The sequence below is a fragment of the Dendropsophus ebraccatus genome, chromosome 8 (genome assembly GCF_027789765.1).
Source record: "Dendropsophus ebraccatus isolate aDenEbr1 chromosome 8, aDenEbr1.pat, whole genome shotgun sequence".
NCBI classification, from domain to species: Eukaryota; Metazoa; Chordata; class Amphibia; order Anura; family Hylidae; genus Dendropsophus; species Dendropsophus ebraccatus.
In genome coordinates, this window is record NC_091461.1 from 24,593,681 (window position 1) to 24,615,601 (window position 21,921).

General features: G+C 40.4%; 1 protein-coding gene across 1 annotated transcript in view; it reads left to right on the forward strand.

Moving 5' to 3' along the window:
- The window catches only part of DOCK1 (dedicator of cytokinesis 1), a 302,766-nt gene that overhangs the window by 244,382 nt on the left and 36,463 nt on the right, over window positions 1–21,921 (forward strand). Inside the window, exons 34-40 of the mRNA XM_069980039.1 lie at window positions 687–772; window positions 944–1,100; window positions 3,172–3,212; window positions 5,142–5,232; window positions 9,628–9,747; window positions 17,623–17,712; window positions 19,472–19,576. Coding sequence (XP_069836140.1) covers window positions 687–772; window positions 944–1,100; window positions 3,172–3,212; window positions 5,142–5,232; window positions 9,628–9,747; window positions 17,623–17,712; window positions 19,472–19,576 — 690 coding nt within the window. The remainder of the gene's footprint in view (window positions 1–686; window positions 773–943; window positions 1,101–3,171; window positions 3,213–5,141; window positions 5,233–9,627; window positions 9,748–17,622; window positions 17,713–19,471; window positions 19,577–21,921) is intronic.

Consider the following 21,921-nt stretch of genomic DNA (forward strand, 5'->3'; position numbering starts at 1 on the left):
ACAGGTAAAACAAATGAAACAAATAGCTTAATTTGTCATATTATAAGTTATTGTACAGTATAGCACTCAGCATGTGGATATAAAGCATAGTAAGTGCAGAATCACAGAGCTCTGCAGGAGGACAGTGACAGAAACTTCTCTATACAGCAGTGTGAATGGCTGAGTGTAAGTGCAGGCACATTATAGCAGGAATGGCGAGGATGGGAAACTCGAGGGCTGACAGAGACTGCAGGGAGCATGAAGGAATGAGCAGGACAGATGTGGGCACATACATGCAGCGCTCTCTGTCTGGGGAGAGAGGGGTTACAGCTATGAAGAGATTACCTCCACAGTCCTGTCCCCTGATGAAAGCCCCAGCCTAAAGTGGATCTGCTATGATTTGGAAGGTGATGGAGACTTCCTGGGTCAGAGTACAGTACTGTAGACCCCGATATGCAGACCATGCCCCTCCCCCACTCCCCCAGTACAGGGAGCTCTTAAACCAAAGCATTGCTCTTACACCAAGTAACAATTTTGAAAAACTGTTAGCTCTTAAACCAAAACGCTCTCAATCCAAGTTACTCTTAAACCAAGGTACCACTGTAACTTTTTTCTCCTCTTTTTAACTGCTGTTCTTTTACTATAATATCAATGTCCGTATCTTATTGCTGATGTTCGCTGTTTCTCCATCCTTGTTTTTTTTTTAGTTTGAGAATGAGATCATCACCAAGTTAGACCACGAAGTAGAAGGAGGGAGAGGAGACGAGCAGTACAAAGTGCTATTTGAGAAGATGTAAGTGTTGATTAACCGCTAAGACTTACACCCAAGTATAGGTACAATAACAAGAAAGTCGCGAACTTTACAGTTCACCTATAATTAAAACATGATAATGAAGCTGTTGACTTAAAATAACACAATAACGCTTAAGTAAGGACAGACAGTAACAAAGTATTTATCTTACAGACTGTTGGAGCACTGCAGGAAACATAAGTATCTGGCCAAGAGCGGAGAGACCTTTGTTACATTGGTTGTCCGACTGATGGAGAGACTCCTGGACTACAGGACTATTATGCACGATGAGAACAAGGAGAACCGAATGAGCTGCACCGTCAATGTTTTGGTCAGTGGCAAAAGTATAACTGTAGACCAGTTCTGCATGTGATGGGTTGGCGTTGGAAAGATGGCGGTCAACTGTACACGTGGTCTGATGGCAGCTGTCTAATGTGTCTGTTGCCTAAGAAATTAAGAATTTCAGATTATATGTGTGCACGTTTACAACCAGTGCTTTACAGGCGTGCGTCAACATGAGATGATTATACAGGAATGGAAAAACATGTCACCTTCCAGAAACGGCGCCACTCTTGTCTTCAGGTTGTGTGCGGTATTTAAGCTTCGTTCCATAGAAATGATAGGAGCCAAGTTGCAATACAGCACCCAACAAGAGGAAAATGTTTTTCTGATCCTGAATAACCCTTTTACATTAGTGCGATTGCAGGGGAGGTCAACCACTGTGGATAGTGGAGATATGTTAATTTAAACAGGGACTCGAACATTAGTATCATGTTTACTATCGCACTTGAATGATGTTGTAGCCCATAGGACCCTTATTCCAACAAAGTTCTTAGTTTTACAATGTGTTGCAGTGTTCTAAGTTAAAATGAAAACTGGGGGGGCCGTCTCGCACATGTGTAGTAACAGTGTCTGCACAGCCTTCCTGGCCGGGTACTGTGTACATGCTAGACTTCCAGGTCAGCTGCATCACTAAGAGTGTTTTTAAGAAGCTGCCAGATGGGCTGAACAGTGCACATAGGAACTCTGGGCTGCTCCCAGTGCACCAAGGTACCTAATTTGCTTACTATTTTTTATTATAACTCTGAAATGCCACAGTGGATTTTAACACGGAATCAGGGTGCCTTGGGTCACAAGACTCATACAAACAGGTTAGTATATATGATACTGATATTAGATACTGATGTTAGGGTACCTGTCATTAAAAATAACTTTTGACATGTCATCAGGCATGTCAAAAGTTATTGAGCGCAGCAGGTCTGAGACCCGCTGTTGTCAGGATATATAGTCGAGGAAAGAGCACAATGGTATTACGATCCTCTCTACGGATTGTGACAAGCATCCAGTTACTTTTGATGATTAAGGAAATTGCTGTGATAGTAGAAGCTGTCAGAAGGCTAGCTTCTGACATGTCTAACATATATTAGATTAACATCGCCCAAACTAGACGAACATCTAATGTATGGCAACCTGTTGTCAGATGTCAAGGGAGATTTCCAACATGCCACCAAAAGTGTACACCTAGGCTTTCGCTGTGTTGAACACTTTTACTAGCATCCTACAGTCTCGTCTTTAGCTGAGATCAGTGATTCTTTTACCATGGCGGTCTACTAGACATTGCCTAGCCAGAATTCTACTCCACACTGATGAGGGGCAACACCCCGAAACAGCTGTCTGGAAATGTATACCTGGCCTTGGTATTTTCTTAGACTCATAAATTGAGATTGGATATTGACTGAAATGGACATTTAATATGGTGGTTTTGTTGGTCTCCTTGGTCCTTCCCTGGATGGATATCTGGCTAGTCCCGTGATTCGAGACTCTAAAATGAGGCTACTTTTTTGTTTTGCGGACCAGAAGTGTCTGGCAGCATCTTATTCCCTATTCCAAACCCATACACACTTGGTCAAACAAAATGCACAAATGCATGGTGGCAGTCTGAAGAAAACTTTCAGCTGTGTGTAGTCTATGGCCATCTTTACTACCAGTCATATATTATGTAACCTGCGACTTACTCTCCTGTCTCATAGTTTTCTCAGTGGTGATAGAGATGAATGGCTGAACAGGCAATACTGGCCCTAAGTGTGTGTGTGTCTCCTTATGTTACAGGTTCATTCATCTCTCGTGCGGTTTGGTCTCCTCTATAAGTTACTTTTAGAGGTCAGCGGCAGAATTCTTCATCTAGAATTCTGAGTCTATGAGGAGCAGCTCCTCTCCAGTCCTCCAGTTACTGTAAAGCACACTAAACCCCCCCGGCTAAGTGCAGTGACTCATAGTTTTCTGGATTAACATGCTAACTGACCATGAATATTTATGCACTATTTTATTTAAACTGCATTTCTCTGACAGGTTGCAAAATAAAGACGAGAGTAAATGCGTCATTTGTTTTTTTGTCTCCACAGAATTTCTACAAAGAGATTGAAAGAGAAGAAATGTATATTAGGTTTGTAATGCCGTACATAATAACAGGTTACGCCACAATCGATTATGGTAAAGGGAGAGTGTTGTGAGGGTCTTGTCACCCGGAACCTGATGATCAGAAATTCTTAAGCTACTGTAGGTTGGAGGGAAAAGTGCCAGGAATCATGGTGGGGAATTTGGTCAGGGGGTATTGATTCATATTGAAGAGATTAAGGCAATGCTCTATGGGAAAAAGTATGCAAATTACTTTTCTTCCTGTCTGATATTAGCCAAACTGGAAGTTCCTACAAAAGCATAAGACACTAATCTGGTTTTCCTAGGCTCTAGCCCCACTAGGTACCTGTTGGGTGGAGAGATTCCTTATTCCGCTCGAAACATTTCAGGTAGCGTGAAGTAATGTTAACCTGGATATCTGAAAGACCGCTGCTAGTGTTCGTTCTTTCTTCTCTGTCCATATTCCGTGCTTGAGGATGGACAGTTAAAGGGCAGCTATCACTTTTACAGACTGGGTGAGCACACCTTCCCATTCATTGGTTTGGTGCTTGGCCCCTCTCATCAAAACATTGAATATGTTGCTGATGTTAGAAGTTATGTTTTGTTTTTTTTACACACTGCGTCCATACATGCATAGTATTGCCTGTTCCATTTTTGGATCCATATAATAGATTCTACCTATTCAATAGTCAAATCAAACATGCCCCTTGGAGTAAGCTACTAGTCTGAACTCACATAGTCCCATGGGTATTTGAGTTATCTGCATAGATTTAGCTTAAAGTGTCAGAAAAAAAAACTTCAAGCTATTTCGTTAATTTTTTAGCCATAATCTTTCTGGCTGTGTGTTGACAGTCATGTACTAAAGGCTGCCCCCCCCCCATATCTCAACTATTATAGTTATACTTGAGGGGCTCATCAAGTAAAATACTTTGCAAATACATTCATTTTCATGCAAGCTTGCCTCCTGATATGCTGCTCTTTCCCTTCCATTGTTGACCGCATGTTATTTAGGTTACAGACCACCACTCTGCTCTAAAAGCAGTAGTCTGGTTAGTGTGTGTATATATACATATAATTTAGATGTATAGTTATAGCCTAAGTACAAGATATATAACTATGTATACTATAGCTATAGATATATACCAGCCAGACCACTGCTTTTAGAGCAGAGTGGTGGTCAGTAACTTAAACAATAAGCTGTCAACAAAAGGGATGGATAGAGAGGCAAGTTTGGAAAATGATTTTATCTGCAATAATATTTTACTTGACAAGACCTCAGTATAGTATGACTATATTAGTTAAGATGGCAATATCTTTTTAACTGGCATGAAACAGTAACCTAAAGGGGAAGCTAAAGATGGAGTCAGAGAGCTGCTTTGCATTTCATTTATTCTCAGAACAGCAAGGGGGACATATAACTCTACACATCTATATGACCCTCTTCTCAATGAGATATGTTATCCCTTGTGTGCCATGACAGTAAGCTAAAAACATGTCTAGAGATGGATAATCTTTCTGGCTTGGCTTACAGTCCCTGTCATGTTCTTAAAGCAGAACTCCACCCGGGACCCATTTTTTCAAATTGCCCAAGAGGGTGTGGGTGAAAACAATACCATCCGCTTACCTCCCGCGCTTCCGATCCACATTCTGCTGCTCCGATCCCCCGATGTCCAGCCGATTCCAGGTCTTGAGACAGGACTTGGTTCGTGCCAGGCCAGGCCCGCTTTTTTTTTTTTAAAGTGTCCTGGCCGGAGTTCCCCTTTTAATTGGATTGAAACACTGACTTCAAGGGAACACTACCTTTTTAAAGTTAATTTGAGAGCTGATTTGCATATCCTTTCAGCCTCAAATATTACACACTTTGAAGATATTTCCACCCCTTTTACATCTGCTTTTATATATATGTGTGTGTGTATATAATATATATGTCTAATCATGTTAATGTTTACCTGTTTAGGTATTTGTACAAGTTGTGTGACTTACACAAGGAATGTGATAACTACACGGAGGCGGCGTACACACTACTCCTGCACGCCAAACTTATGAAGGTAGAGAACAGGAATCTCTCCACATTAGTAATCATGTCGCCGCACCTCGGTTTGATATTCTCTGCTTTTCTTGTTGTGTTTTTGTAATTGACAAGGATCAGCCATGGCCTAAAGCAGGACTCTGATCCATAGTTTGAGTTATGAGTAAGGGAAAAAACACTAACAAAAAACTAATAAACCTGCACTTCCATTTATGTTTTTCAAAAGTATCATCTGTTTAATGGCCTTAACCCTTTAAGGACAGGGCCCATTTTCGTTTTTACGTTTTCGGTTTTTCCTCCTTGTGTTTAAAAGGTCATAGCACTTGCATTTTTCCACCTAGAAACCCACATGACCCCTTATTTTTTGCGTCACTAATTGTACTTTGCAATTACAGGCTGAATTTTTGCATAAAGTACACTGCGAAACCAGAAAAAAATTCAAAGTGTGGTGAAATTGAAAAAAAAAACGCATTTCTTTTATTTGGGGGAAATGTGTTTTTACGCCATTCGCCCTGGGGTAAAACTGACTTGTTATGCATGTTCCTCAAGTTGTTACGATTAAAACGATATATAACATGTATAACTTATATTGTATCTGATGGCCTGTAAAAAATTCAAACCGTTGTTAACCAATATACGTTCCTTAAAATCGCTCCATTCCCAGGCTTATAGCGCTTTTATCCTTTGGTCTATGGGGCTGTGCGAGGTGTCATTTTTTGCGCCATGATGTGTACTTTCTATCGGTACCTTGATTGCCCATATACGTCTTTTTGATCGCTTTTTATTAAATTTTTTCTGGATTTAATGCGACCAAAAATGCGCAATTTTGCACTTTGGGATTTTTTGGCGCTGACGCCGTTTACCGTACGAGATCAGGAATGTGATTAATTAATAGTTTGGGCGATTACGCACGCGGCGATAGCAAACATGTTTATTTATTTGTTTACTTTTATTTAAAACCTGGGAAAAGGGGGGTGATTCAGACTTTTATTAGGGGAGGGGGCTTTTTACTATAAACAACACTTTTTTTTTTTTTTTTTACACATATACTAGAAGCCCCCCTGGGGGACTTCTAGTATATACACTTGGATCTCTCATTGAGATCTCTGCAGCATAGATATGCTGCAGAGATCCATGAGATCGGCACTCGTTTGCTTTCGGCTGATGCAGCCGAAAACGAACGAGTGCCGAGCCGAGGACGGCGCCATCTTGGATGCGTCCCCGGCCGGCATCAGTAACGGAGATCGCTCCTCCGGGACAAGGTCCCGGAGGAGCGATCTCCCCCACTAGACCCCAGGGAAACGTTGCCTCCGGTAATCGGAGGCAGCTGTCAACTTTGACAGCTGCCTCCGATTAGCTAATTAGCGGGCACGGCGATCAGACCGTGCCCGCTAATAGCAGCGGTCCCGGGCTACTCGTGGCACCCGGGATCGCGGCACTTCAAAGCGGGGCCGCCGCGCGGCCCCGCTTTGAAGTGCAAGTGAGGACATATGACGTAGGGGTACGTCATATGTCCTTAAGAGGTTAAAGGGGTACTCTGCCAGATTTTTTTTTCCTTTAAATTAACTGGTGTCAGAAAAGTTATTTAGATTCGTAATTTACTTCTGCTTGAAAATCTTGAATCTTCCAGTACTTATCAGCTTCTGTATAGCCTGCAGGAAGTGGTGCATTCTTTCCAGTCTGACACAGTGCTCTCCGCTGCCACCTCTGTCTGTGACGGGAACTGTCCAGAGCAGGAGAGGCTTTCCGTGGGGATTTGCTACTGCTCTAGAAAGAAGTGGCAGCAGAGAGCACAGTGTCAGACTGGAAAGAATAGACCACTTCCTGTAGAACATACAGCAGATGATAAGTGCTGGAATACTTGAGATTTTTAAATAGAAGTGAATTACAAATCTGTATAAATTTCTGACACCAGTTGATTTGAAAGAAAGAATAAAAATAGAATACCCCTTTAAATGATAAAATATATTGGGGCTTGTCGACCAGCTTTTCTACAGTCCCAGCCATGTTGCAGCCATGCAATATTAGATGCCATATGACTAGATAGATAGATTTTATTAATCTGCAAAGACAACCCCGGAGGGAGCTTAGTTGTCACATGACCTTCCCAGAAACACATATTACCAATGCAAGAAGTTTTTAAAACCTTGTTTGATGTGGAAAATTTAGAAGGTTAAATTTCATTAGAGAAAAGCTATTCTATCCACTGAGTTTCCCGTAGGTTTACTATGTTGAGGCGCCTTCCTCCAGTATATGTGTACAGCCATTAATATCCGGCCATTAGGATGGTCCCACAACCAAACACTCTGGCGTCTGATCACAGACGTGAATTACGGTGGATGCAGCTAAATAAAACCAAGTTCCCACTTGAATGATCATATTGATGAACGCGTATAAATCTACCTTGATTATTTTCCAAGAAACCGAAGTGGAAATGGACCTTGCCGGTACAATTTATAGCCAACTACTCTGTGAAAAACACTCATAGAAATATTCATAAAAATGTAAGTCTCACGAGACGTTTTATAACTAAGTAGCGGGACTTTATGAGTGATCTCAATTTCTGAAGCCGCGCCGAACAAAATGTTCTTTATGGGAACAGCAGTGACAATTCTGTAAATCGGAAAGGGGAGCAGTTTAACGAGTGCAGGCAGACGGAGAAGAGGTCCTTAAATAAAGTAATAGCGCCAATATAAAAAAAAACAGCTGCGGTTATTTATGGTCTAGTCCCTACTTTTTTTATGTTCTATGTATTTTTATATTTCTTTCCTAATTAATTTAAAAAAAAAAAGCGGACCATAGATGCACACACAATTTTTGTAATATAATTGGTATCACCGCGTGCAGACATGTCTGTATTATTAAAATATCACATTACTTATCCTGCACGGTGAACACCATTAAGGGAGGAAAAAGCTCAGGGCTAGAATTGCTGTTTTGTTATGTTTTTTTTGTCACCTTTAAAAAAACATGGAATAAAAAGTAATCAAAAAGTTGGATGTACCCCAAAATACTATTGATTACAGTAGTACCTCCCAGAAAACAAATGATGGAAAAATAAAAAAGTTGTAGGAGTCAGAATATCAGTGAAATCACGCTATATGCTTTTTATTTTTAAATTTTAAAATGTAGTATTCCGTATTAATACTGACCCACAAATTAAAAAAAAAAAGTAGTACACCTACAAGTTTCAAAAATACCACAATTCTTAGTTTGTAATGAGGGTGAAAACCTCACAAGCATATAGCATATAACACCTATAACTTCCACCCCCCCCCCAAAAAAATAGAGACATGAAATCACGATTTTATAACATACTTAAATTTTTTATTAACACATAGTCAATCATTAATAAACACCCATTAAAAGATAGACTGGGGGGAGATTTAAAAAAAAAAAACAAAAAAAAAAAAACATTGACATGTTACACAGACATGTCAGAAGTAGAGAGGAGCGAACTTTGAGTATGTTCAGGTTTGTCCGAACCTGAACTCTTGGCATTTTAACACCAAACCCGACAAATAAAATTTTTTGGCATATAGTGTTTTTGGGTTTTGTTTCTTGTTAAGAGACAGCAGTGCTTGAAGTTCGCGGATCATTTTTACAATACAGTAAGCATTAAAAAAAGAGAAATAAATTGGCAGTATTGCCTTATTTTGCTTTTTTTTTTTTTTTTTTTTTTAACTATATTTGATTTATTAATATATCAAATATATAAAATAAAGGGCATCATAAAAAAGTACAATTTGTCCCACAAAAAATAAGCCATCAAATGGTAAAAATGAAAACAAACTTATGGCTGTTGGAAATCAAAAAGAATCCTGCTCCCCTATATTTCTGTACAACAATTTTTCCAAAGCAGCATGGAGGACATTTTTGAGCAGTACTGAACAGCTGTGTCTTCCTCTGCCCCTTTTTGTAGACTTTGGTTGTAAACTGATCCTTCAGTCAGCTGATCAATCTTGAGAAGTGCTTGACCACTTTATAATATTGACTGGGGAATTAGGTGAAATTGAGGGGTATCAGCAAAGATGTCTGGTAAGAGGAGAAAGGGGCATTTTTCTCCAATAAGATATATTACAAATTTTCTTCTAATCACATCTAATAGTGATTTTTGCAAAGTTTACGAAAATGAACCTACATACAACTGTTGATCGGATAGGCATAACTTTGTGTCATTTTATTTTGTTATATGCTTATAAGTTTAAGCTAGGTTCATACAATAAAAAAAGACAAACAAAACTAAATACTGTGGTAATTTTAAGTGGAAATTGACAAATCTCATCTGTAGTATATATTTTTTTTTATCACATTGTGGGTATTTCTTGTCAAATTATTACAGTTATTTTTATTTTTTGTTTGCTTTTTAATTGCTCACCTACCAAACACTCCCGGTGCCTTGTTTTCCAACAAGTGGTCGGAGGAAGCTTGTGCCGCACATCTGACTCAACGGGACGGTTACCAGGCAACTACACAGGGACAATTAAAAGAACAGCTGTACCAAGAGATTATCCATTACTTCGACAAAGGAAAGGTAATAGGAGACTGTGCTCTCGATAACATCCCAGCTCCTCCGTTTATTTCCTTTCTGTTTTTGTACTCCATCCAGAAAACACGCTGATGAAATGTAACATCTCTCCTGCCTGCATAAACTATAGCAAATCCCCAAACCAATAAAACAAGCAACATAACATTGTTTTCATTTGATAGAAGATAAACGGTGACATAATTTCTCATTTGAAAAGGCATCCAGATGGTTGTAAAGGTAACAGCGACGCTATGGTGAAGTTATTGAGTGCCGTAGCACTGTGTTGGTGGGTCCCCACTTAATATCAGGAATAACGCTATAGCCATGAGATATACATGTGACTGGCATTCACTACTGCTTAAAGGGGTACTCCAGCGCTGATAAAAAAAAATAAAAAATCAATGAATCATAAACATAGTTTTCCCATTTACCATCCCTCCAGAGTTTAAATTTCCCACTTTTTGCAGGTCCCTTAAGCTCCAGTTGGTGTCTTCATTTTTTCTTTACTTCCAGTTTGGGCTTTCCCATGATGCACAATGTCTTCTGTGATGTCTAACTAACTCTGTAAAACTGCTAGATGGCTTACATCTTGTTCAGCCAATCAGAGCTGAGCAACCTGAGTCATGTGACACTTCCTGGTGGGGGGTTGAGGGGGGAAAAGATAGGGAAGGGGGGCAGATGGGTGATTGAAGCATATTACAAAGTTATAGAACTTTGTAATGTGTTTCAGTTACTGGGAAAAAGCTTTTCGCTGGAGTACCCCTTTTAAATGTGGTAGAAGAATAATCTGTGTATAAAAAAATGTATGGGGGCCAGTGAAATATAGTAAAATCATGGTTTTAACCATTAGTTATAACGACTTTTATAAATGCTAGAACATTGAAGTCCACACTACATGCAGTATGTAGGAGCTGAGCAGATTCTTATATAGTTATATAGGAAAAGATTTAGCTTAGGAGTCCAGTGGGTGGTCCTAATCAGTGACCGATCTTATGTTTAGGACCAACCACTGGACTCCTAAACACAGAATGAGCAAAGATTCAGATCAGTAAAAGTTATGCTGAATGTTTTTCCCTCTAAAACTAGGTTTGGATTTATAAATTTTCTCCTGTTTTATATCATAATGCTCCCAGATCTATAGAGTAAATCTCTCGCCCCCTTACTGCCTACAGAGAAGGCCACATCCCTGGATAAATATTGCTAAAATCTTTCAGAATAGACCCTGGTTTGCTGTGTTTTGTGTTTTCACAAAATTTCTTTGGGCTGTGAAAAGTGTCAAGGAGGCGGGGCCTATTATTCTCTGGGAGAAATCAGCATGTTAAGATTCTTCTAACCTGCGGATCGTTTCCCTTTTAGGCTATGTTCACACATAGTATGTTCATCAGTCTTTTGTTCAGTGTTTTTTCAACCAGAATCAGGAGTGGAACTGACAGGGCAAAATTATAATGGAAAGATTTGCACAGGTTCTGTGTTTTCCTGCCACTCCTGGTTTTTGTTGAAAAAAGACTGATGGAAACACTGTGTGTGAACATAGCCCAAATGTAGAATAACTAGAATTATACCAGGTTTTTTTAACCTTCTAAGGCTGGGTTCACTCTACGTTTTTGCAATGCATTTTTGTAATCCATTTTTTGCAACAAAAAGAAACGATGAAAAACTGATGGAAAAAACAGATTCATGTGTTTGCATTCGTTTTAATCTGTTCTTCCATTGAATTTCACCATTAAAAAAAATTGGATCTGCTTTTTTTAACAGACACAAAAATAAGGTCGACTACGTTTTTGTGTATGTTAAAAAGAAACTGATCCATTTTCTTAATAATGGAATTCAATGGAAAAACGGATGCACACAAATAGATCAGTTTTTTCCAAAAAAAACAAATGAAAAAAAACGATTGCAAAAACGTAGTGTGAACCCAGCCTAAGAATGTGCGACAGACGCCTGACATTGAGCCGCTGGTTCATCGTGCACCAGGGAAGTTCTACTGCTGCCGCTCCTTGTAGATCAAGGTAAAGTCCTGGACAGCTGGCATTTTCCCCCTGGGCATCCTGGTTTGCATCAGGGGGCAGACACAGGTTTGGAACATGCCACAGAGATTCTCTTGTATTCTTCCTTTCTCGTCTTGTGCCCGGTGTCATATAGCGGCATATCACAGAGCTAGAAATCGTCCTAATACTCTGTAGTGCGGGTTTTGCTTTCATACCCTTGTGTTTAGTTCATTGCAGCAGCCTAACCTTTCCTGCCGGATACGCTTTATATTCATTTATTTTATTGTCTTTTGCAGCAGGAAAGTAATTTTAATAAAGCTCTTTAATCCAAGGACTTTGTTGAATATTATTAAGCTCCTGTGCAGTAGCAGTGGACCAGAAATACTTGCCAGTAAAAAAGAAAAAAAAAAAGTTCTGCGCTAAAAATTTTAACCCTTCACTTAAATGCACGGATTAGACTCGGAAATATTTTCGATGTATATGTAGTTTTTTGAAGATTTATGCTTTTATATGTCTTGTTCAGATTCTGTCTCCCAGTAAGGCTTGTATGGCACAGGCCAAGGGGTAAGTGACCATGGTATAGAATAGTTACTGACACAGAGAACACTAGCAGACACTTAGGACATACTGTACTCTACTCCAGCTCCCTCTAGGGCATTATTGTTAGTGCACTGAGAGAATTAGGATTAGAAAGTAGAATCCTTCCCGTCTTCCGCCCGCGGGGCGTCTTTTTATTAAAGTACAGATCCACCTTAATAGTAAAACCAATGGAGCACAAAATTGTACAATATAACCATGAGAATTTTACATGTTCAGGATCATCAAAATGCATATTCAACATTTTTCCAGGACTGTTGATTTTAAGTTAATTTCAAGGTTTATCTCCCCCCCCCCCCCCGGCTTTGGCAAACATACACTGATGCTTTATAGTTTAGGCACAACAACACAAAGGGAACCTGCGACGTAGAAAATGCAGTCCAGTCTACAGACCTCACGATAGATTGTTGAGTTTCCGTCACTTGGAACCCTAACAATTATGCCGTGGCTCCTGCAAACACAGGCAAGGGGCTCCTTTCTTTGTGTGGAGGCCGTGCATGGTTACTACAGCTCAGCTCCCAATATACTGTGCTCCTGGTTTTGTTTTACTGTGTATGCCGGCATCATGGCTCTGTCAAACAGTTCCATGGCAGGAGTGCAGAGTGTTGGCTTCCCACAGGCTAATATTAATGGCCCATCCTGAAGTTAGGTTGGGCTTCTTTTGTAACCAGTGGCCTTACAGACAGATCTGATGGCTTTTATTTTATATATTTAATGGTGTTGTTTGGAAAGGTCAACCCTTGGCTATGTTTATATAAAACCAAAAATATATGACTTATATGGACACATGGATGATATATTCTATGTATGTATGAGTTGTTAAATGAGTCTGGGCATAGGGATAATTGGGATGGCTTATGGGCATCTTTGGGGCACAACCTCTTTAATAGCCTCTATTTGCGAAGCTGATACCAAGAACATATGTTGTTATTCTCTTTACACATATCAGAAGATACAGCAGATCCCAATCTCTACTACTAAATAATATAGCTACCATGTGAGTACATGAGCATAACCCTTCGGGTGTACATAACAACTTGTTCTTTCTTCATCTATGGAACATCTCTACATAGCACATATACTTTATACTTCTAGCGTTCTCTTTATTCTGCCATGGCGCACATCACATGTTGCATTGAGGCTAATGAAAGTGAATATGGTCACTTTGTACAGTGAGAATATCAATATAAAAAAAAAAAAAAATACCCATTAGCAAAATTTCCATTGATGTATATTACACCGATATCCCCAGGATCCCTATGTGCCGTAATACCCATCAGTTTATTATTTTGCCAAAGTTCTATTTCATAGCCGAGCCCAGAAGATAGCCAAGTATGGAGGCCATTTATCACCAGGACAGTTCTCCTATTATTGGAACTGTTCATGACAAAGGGCCCAGGCTTGATAAAGAACGGACCGTTATGTAATAGAGATGGAAATCACATTCAGATTTTCTTTGTAATGGCAGAACGTATAATCTATCACGTCCTCCCCGGGTGCAGAGAAATCACGTGCCGGGCTGCTAATCCACTTTTGCTTGTACGTTTGTATCTCTCTCCCCGGTTTACTCTGCACCCAGCTGTCTCTCCCGACGTGCCGCACAGCAGTGGATGTTACCTGTTTTAATCTCATCGCATTCGCCCTGACATTTAGCATTCTGTCTAGTTTGGAAAATATGGCAATCCTAAGGGTCTTTGATCATACTTACATGGATAGCGGCGCTGCCACACTGCATTACAGGGGATGAGTGATTGATGGCTGCAATCCCCACAGGCAATAAAGGAGAATATACAACACTCTGAAGCATTCAGGTTACTCCGGTGACTTGACATTTTGACTGTTCTCATTACATAACATCCACCTGAAAAGTAAATGTAAGGATTTCTACATCTATTGAAGTTTCTGTGAAATCGCACGTAGTCCCTGTGGACTTTTGTCGACTCCCACGTAGCTGGTTTGTGTATATTCCTGCATTTTAATAAGGCCACAGCTTGGAGGATTGAAAGTGATGGCCTTCATGATGGTCTGGGAGCTGAGGGATGTCTCTAGATGGTTTATACATCAGTGTTGTGTCCCCACCACAGAGAAGGAGATTATATATATATATATATATATATATATATATATATATATATATATATATATATATAATCTCTATCGCAGAGCATGCTTATTATAAAGGGGTACTCTGGAGAAGAAAAAAAATTAACGTGTCAGAAAGTTGTAATTTACTTCTATTTAAAAATCTGACGTCTTCCAGTACTTAGCAGCTGTTGTATGTTCTGCAGCCAGTGGTGTATTATTTCCAGTCTGACACAAAGCTCTCTGCTGCCACCTCTGTCCATGTCAGGAACTGTCCAGAGCAGTAGAGGTTTTATATGGGGATTTGCCATTGCTCTGGACAGTTCCTAACATGGACAGAGGTGGCAGCAGGGAGCACTGTGTCAGACTAGAGAGAATCCACCACTTCCTGGATTTACAAATCTATATAAGTTGCTGACACCAGTTGATTTGAAAACATTTTTTTCCCACAGGTATACCCTTTAACATGTTAGGCTGTCCCCAAAATATTGTACTTTAAAATAAAATTTAAAAAGTACAATCTGAAAATAGAAATCAAGTTAAAGAAAATATGTTTCAGTATCTGACAATTAAAAAAAAAACACCAACCAAGTGTCACTTAAAATATTTTTACAGAAAGCAATTTTAAGAAACACTGTAATAGGTTTTATTAGGCACAATGGAGGGGGAGGGGTCAAGGGGTATGAGTGAGCAGGAAGAGGAGACAAGCAGCCCTGAAGTTTGGAGACTGTCTGGGCACATAAAATCAGACTGGTCAGACTGCTCGGTGCTGGACTGGGAGCTTGTTGAGATAAGATTTCAGGATGTTGCTTTGTGTAGGGCTGCCTTTTCTCCCCTCCGTGCTCACTCACCCCCCTTCGACCCCTCCCCTCTCCATAGACCATAATGCATACAGAATACAGATATAGAATGGATTCTGTATATAAAGTAATACTGTCTCATGACATGTAAGGGGACGAGTACCTAAGACCTTGTAAAATTAAGAAGTGAAAATGGACATCAGCAAGGGGTCAGACATTCCCAGCACTGGTCATTTTCTCTAAATATCAGGCAGACAATACTATTTTAGCATAGTATGTATAGTCATAGTCAGTAGCATGTCTAGTATAAACAGCCTGCCTACCCCTAGGGGATAGGAGAGGATGCAAGACTATTTAAAGTGAAACTATATTGTATATTACACCCTTAAGCCTTCACGTTACAATACTGATAGGCAGAGTGAATAACATTGGTTATCTTGTGACAATGGTGCCTGTCAAGAGATGGGATATATTAGACCTCAAGAGATTAGTCAGTTCTTGAAGCTGAGAGAAGCGAATCTGACATTGGACAAATTGTTATAGCTAGACAGCTGGGTCAGAGACACTCCACTTCATAGGTCTTGTGAGATGTTATTACCAGAAGTCAGGAGAAGGCGACCAGTGCGCTAATGCCAGGCTCAATGATGCACATAGAGAGTGAAGACGCATCTGCTGGGTCTGATCCAACTCTAGTGAGCTACAGTGGCAGAAGGCTATGATAGAAGCTTGTCACATCACACAGGGCATCGCAGCTTGCTGTATATCTGAGTACCCACTACTGTAGTCCGCTATTACAGTGAGCCTAGGAGCCCATGGTGTAATGGAAGGCTTTGTCAATGAATCATGTTTTTCGTTTTTATATGTACTCTTTTAAATTTTTTAACATTATGTGGACAGCCATTAGTGTTTACATCACTTACCTGGTATGGCATTAGAAGCTAGCAGAGGCAATCTGATGTTCTGGGCAATGTTCTGCTAGGAGACCATATGGATGTTATTACCACACTGACATATACTGTTTACCTAAGCATTGTACAGACCAGGCACCCGCTTTTATGGCAATGGATTTCCTCAATGGCAGTGGCCTCGTTTAACAGGTCAATGTCCTGAACACAAACTATACAAATGGTTTGAAGAACATGAAAAAGAGATCAAAGTGTTGACTTAACCTTCAAATTGTCCAGATCTTAATCCAGTCAATCCTGTGGGCTGTTCCAGGAAGACAAGTTTGATCCATGAATGCTACACACCACAATTCACAGCATTTAAAGCAACTCTGTACCTACAATATGTCCCCCCCCAAACCGCTTGTACCTTCAGATAGCTGCTTTTTATCCAAGATCTGTCCTGGGGTCCATTCAGCAGGTGATGCAGTTATTGTCCTTTAAAACAGCCTTTAAACTTGCAGCCCCGTGTCAAATTGGCATGAGTGTCTTAGAGTGACTATGCGTTAGGCTGCCACACTCTCTCTGTCCCTCCTCTTCACCCACTTCACCATTAGGAATGCTCCAAGCAGGATTTCTCCTATTCACATGTGCTGGATTGTTAAGGCACCTGTGCAGTGTTCAGACAAGTGAGGAATAGAAGAAATTCTGCCAGGGCCATTCCTAATCGTGAAGAGGGTGGGGAGGAGGGATGGAGAGGTGGTACAAGCCTAATGCACAGATCCTCTAGACCACGCCAATTTGACACAGGGCTGCAAGTTTAAAAGTTGTTTTTTATGACAATAACTGCATCACCTGCTGAACGGATCCCAGGACAGATCTTAAAAGCAGCTATCTGAAGGTACAAGTGGTTTGGGGAGGGGGGGGGGGTAGATTGCGGGTACACAGTCACTTTGAAGGAAATGTGTTTGCTCTGTTTGTTGCTAAGAGCTGCAGACACCATTGGATAGCTGTTTGTGTATAAAGGCAAATTGTAACTTTGCTGGAGCTGATCACCAAGATTTTTTTTTTTTTTTTTGCAAGGAAGCAGAGCTGGGCTTCTCAAGTGCCACAGACTGGCATTACCCCTTGCCCACCCTCACCTCTTTGACTAATAAATATTACTCTGTACATCGGTTAAGGATGATCTGAAAGGCAAGGGTTATACAAGAGGTGTGCTAGGATATGACATTTCAGCAGATTGGCTCCGCCTTCTTGACTCTTGGTTATGAAATAAAACTCCAGGAAAGTGCAGCGCAAGGGGTTAGGTATGTGATGTAAATGTTATGGCTGATGTGTATATATGTGGTGTATACAGATGTATACATCATCTATTGTGCTGAATTCTGTCTGTGACTGCAGAACATGTAAGTACATAAGAAACATATGGAGCAAGGAATAGCAGGCAAATCATTGCACCTAGTGCTTTATTATATTGTAATAAAGCCTAAATGATTGATGACTTCATATATCTATATCATCTCTCCTCAGATGTGGGAGGAAGCCATTACCCTGGGCAAGGAACTGGCAGAGCAATATGAAAATGAAATGTTTGACTATGAGCAGCTGAGTGAATTACTGGTAAGTTGTTCCCTGTTTGTGTTTTGTCAGGCACAATCATTTTTGGATGGCGATCTGTCTTCTCCTCTGGTGCTATTGCGTTGCTGGCTGTATGGATTCTTTACAGGGATAAGAGCTCAATGTTTATGATGGAGATTATCTAACTCTCCTGCTTATACAGTTACTGCAGTCTCCACTAAGGCCTTATTCCTCAGACCTTATTCCCTCAAACACTTTCCTCATTTCCGTAATCATATTGATACATGATGCCGGTCGGAGATGAAGTCGCTTACATGAGTTACCCATCTGTAGGTTCAGTGTTTTATGGAATTTGGGAAAAAAGCTCTAAGGGTATGTTCACACTGAGCAAGACAGGTGGAATTCCCGGACGTGGAACCCCGCGTTCCTCAGGGTCACACAGTGTCTCTATGGGATTGTTCACGCGCCTCCGCTTTCACCACTTTCCGCTTAAGGAATTGACATGTCAATTCTTTGAGAGAAGTGCGATGGAAGCAGAGGCACATGAGCAATCCCATAGAGACACTCTTTGACGCTGAGGCACACAGGATTCCGCCTGTTTTACTCAGTGTGAACAGGCCCTAAGGAGAAGCTGACTGCATATGAGTAATAATGAGTAAGCAAACTCTGTAAGGCTGGGTTCACACTGTGTTTTTGCAGTACGTTTAACCTGTTTTTAAGTGGATTTTTTTAAAGTACACACAAATGTGGTCACGGACGTTTTTGTGCGTGTTAAAACAAAAAATGGAAGAATGCATCTTTTTATTTTTTTTTTATTTTTATGGAAGTCAATGGAAAAATGGATCCAAGCGTATTTCACTCAATTGCATCTGTTTTTTTTCTCTCTTCCATAAAATGTATACATTAAACAGACTGCAAAAACTTAATGTGAACCCAGCCTAAGAAAGCAGTTTGTTGGCAGCTTCCTCCAGTGGCAACTGCAGACAGCCAAGGTTATGGGTGGGTTCTGTGGAATGCTTGTGCAACAATCAACTTTTCGGCATTGTACACAAAGCATGCTGGGTTTTTTTTTGGTTTTTTTTCTGGCTTAATGTAAAGGAGGTTTGTCCCAGCACATTTGCAATAATTTATGGCTGTAGCTATTGACTTCCATTTATTTTTCAGACAATTTTTTTACTTATAGCTGGGGGCCAAAATAAGTAATGCTCACCCACCCTGATCCTTTACAGTTGCTATGCCACTATCTCCCAGTCTTCATCACTGCTTCCTCCAATGTCCAAGACAACAAGTCCCAGCAGGAACTGCCGACTCACATACTGAGGTGGAACATGGCTGCCACACTGAGTGGCTGAATGAGCCGAGAGAAGAGGTGACAAGGACTGGGACTTATTTAATCTATTTTTGTGCAGGGGATTCAGAGCTTGGTATTAGAAAAATAAAGCTTTGACAGCGACACAGATCTCTAGAAATTAATCAGCAAAAAGTTTTCACCTTAAGAATGAAATAGTGATAAAAGTTGGACATTCATTTTAAGGCTGGGAGATAAGAGAGGACTAATAAAACGGAGCCTGGACAGTAGGAAACAGGATACTGCAGTGAATAAAGGATGTTAATGTTTAATGGCTGCTGTTGGTGCAGCTTAGTGAACATTGCTGGCACCTGAAATAGCCAATAATCCAGACTGTTCTCCTAATAAGAGAAGGTTACTCCTGGCAGCCTCCGCCGCCCGCTTCTCGTACGCCGTGTACTTACTCATCTCTAAGTTTTCTTCTTTTCTCTAATACTTTTCATTTCCTTACAGAAAAAACAAGCACAGTTTTTTGAAAACATCGTGAAAGTTATCCGGCCAAAACCTGACTACTTTGCCGTTGGATATTTCGGACAAGGATTCCCCACGTTCCTTAGGGTACATTTAAAATTAATGTGGAATCCGTTTATACTGCAGTCTGCCTGGTAGTGCATGAAACCGCTTATACTTACTGTATTAATCCAAGTTTGTTACTTGTTTTCTGCGCTCCGCGTGCTGTATGTGGCTGCAGAACACGTAAGTACCTACTACTTGTGTGCCGTCACGGTGTCCTTATTCACTTCACACCTGCAGAAATGCTGCAGAATTTGTTGGTGCTATACAAATAAATGTTATATTATTATTCACGACCTAAAGTAACAAAAGGAAAATAATGGAAGAAACTGTTACCTGTAAATTAAAAGGGTCTTTTCCATTTTCTTAGTTACTTTGAGACCCCCTAAAAGTGCAGATTTTTCTAGCAAAGTTCCTATGCTTTGCAGCGCCAGCTCAGGCGCTATTTGTTACACATGAATGGTTGACACAGGTCAACCAACAACCACATTGTCCGGCAGACTTTTTCCTAGGTTTTGTCTATACCACATATACATGTTTTTATAGTATTGCAATGTGGCCATATAGGGGCCAAATGTAGAAAATCGTTGTATTATTTTGAATCCAATTTTTTTAAATGATGGAAACATATTAAAGTGTAAAGGTTTACTTCTAAATATGAAAATAGCATTAAAAAAATTACAAAAATGTTTTAACTTTGTCCAACCCCCATAGACACCCCCCTTGTGTTCTTGGTGCCAATTTCTGCAAGCAGCTCAGCAGGTGTGGTGCCACTCTGCCCCTTGGACACCTATGAATTAAATTAGCTGTGTGTGTGTGTGCGTGTGTGTTGGTGTGCTTGCATGTATTTGCTAGCCTTCATTAAAATCATATCTTTTTATTTTATTTTTTTGCAAAACGATACAGTCATAGACCAATATATCTTGTGCTATACACTTAAAATGTAAACATAGAGCACTAAAAAGGGGAACGTTTTACCTGTTTAAAATGTACGATTTTGGAACACCACTGACTGATGGTGTGGTATAGATGAGAACATACCCTTACTTACTACGGTGTCTATGCAAAGGGAAGAGGTTTTATCTATATACCGGCATATTCTGTACATGTACTGTATAGGAAACCCAGGAGATTGACCTAAATCCTGAGGGCCTCAAAGCGTGGTCTTCTAGAAAAACTTGTATGTGTTAACTGAGACTACGTCCTGCACATTCAGATGAATAAGACTGTTACATATGTCTGTGATGAAATCTCCTAAGTTTCCAGTGTATAGATGTCAAAGAAGCCTTAGCAGGTCCATACGGCCATACTCCTGAGCATTAGCAGCCACAGTGTCCGCCTCTATAGGCACCAGGATATTAGAAATAAATCCCACAATGTTACTAATCCACCTGCATGGGATATTCAGGTGTCTCTGCTGCTTCCACTATAGCGGAGAATTGCAGAGCATTGAAATTCATAGCTGGTTCAGTCCAACAAGCAATTCTCCAGCTTAGACACATTATGTGTGTAGTAAAAGAGTGAATAATGCAAACTGCGAAGCGCGTTTTAAACATCTTTATTAATCCAGGGCTGGTTTCTCTTCACGAGCCAGTGGGTCTGCGTTTGTGCGGAAATGCATTTATTACGTTTTCCACTGGCTGGGCAGGGGGGTCATTCTGTCACTACTGTACATTAGCCAGGGAACAGTGATGTTTCATTGCCTGTTTCATGCGTTGCCGACAAAGAATTTGGTTTTCCTCACCCCTTTTATTTCAATTTATCTTTGGCACCCTTGTCAATAATTTACTTTTCATGCTTTTATGTTTGATGAATTTACCTTACATAACTTACTTCCCATCAGAACCTAATGTTTTTTTATAGTGTGTACAAAAGCGGCAAGTTATAAATTGCACAGAAGTAGGTCAGCAAAAGTAGGAATCCATTGCCTGCTGGCAATCTTATTAAAACTATAATACCCTGTTTTGTTTCTGCCAGCCTCGCCACTAATATTGAGCTGCAAACATTAAATAAAGGTCACATGGGCAGGCGCGGGGATGTCTGCTGGCTGCTCGTATTAGCGCTCTTTGATTCCCACATGAAAAAGTCGTTCTTGCTTTCTACTTAAAATGGGACACACACAGGCCGGTCATACTGCAATTAACAGCCGGCCGTCTATTCCTTATCGAGAGGGCTTTTCCCAGTTGTGTGGGCTGATCATTGCTTGTAATGGAAAGAAGCGTCCTGCAGAGTGTAGTGGGCGTCCAGCAGTGCTACGGGCATTCGACCATATGTTGCCAGAAGCTTTGAAACAGGAGAATTCAAGCTGGCGCCTGGAAGCACCCCAAATCTAGAAGTAATGTACAAAGTAGGTTAAGAAACCATTTAGTAACCTGAGGGAGAGAGATATC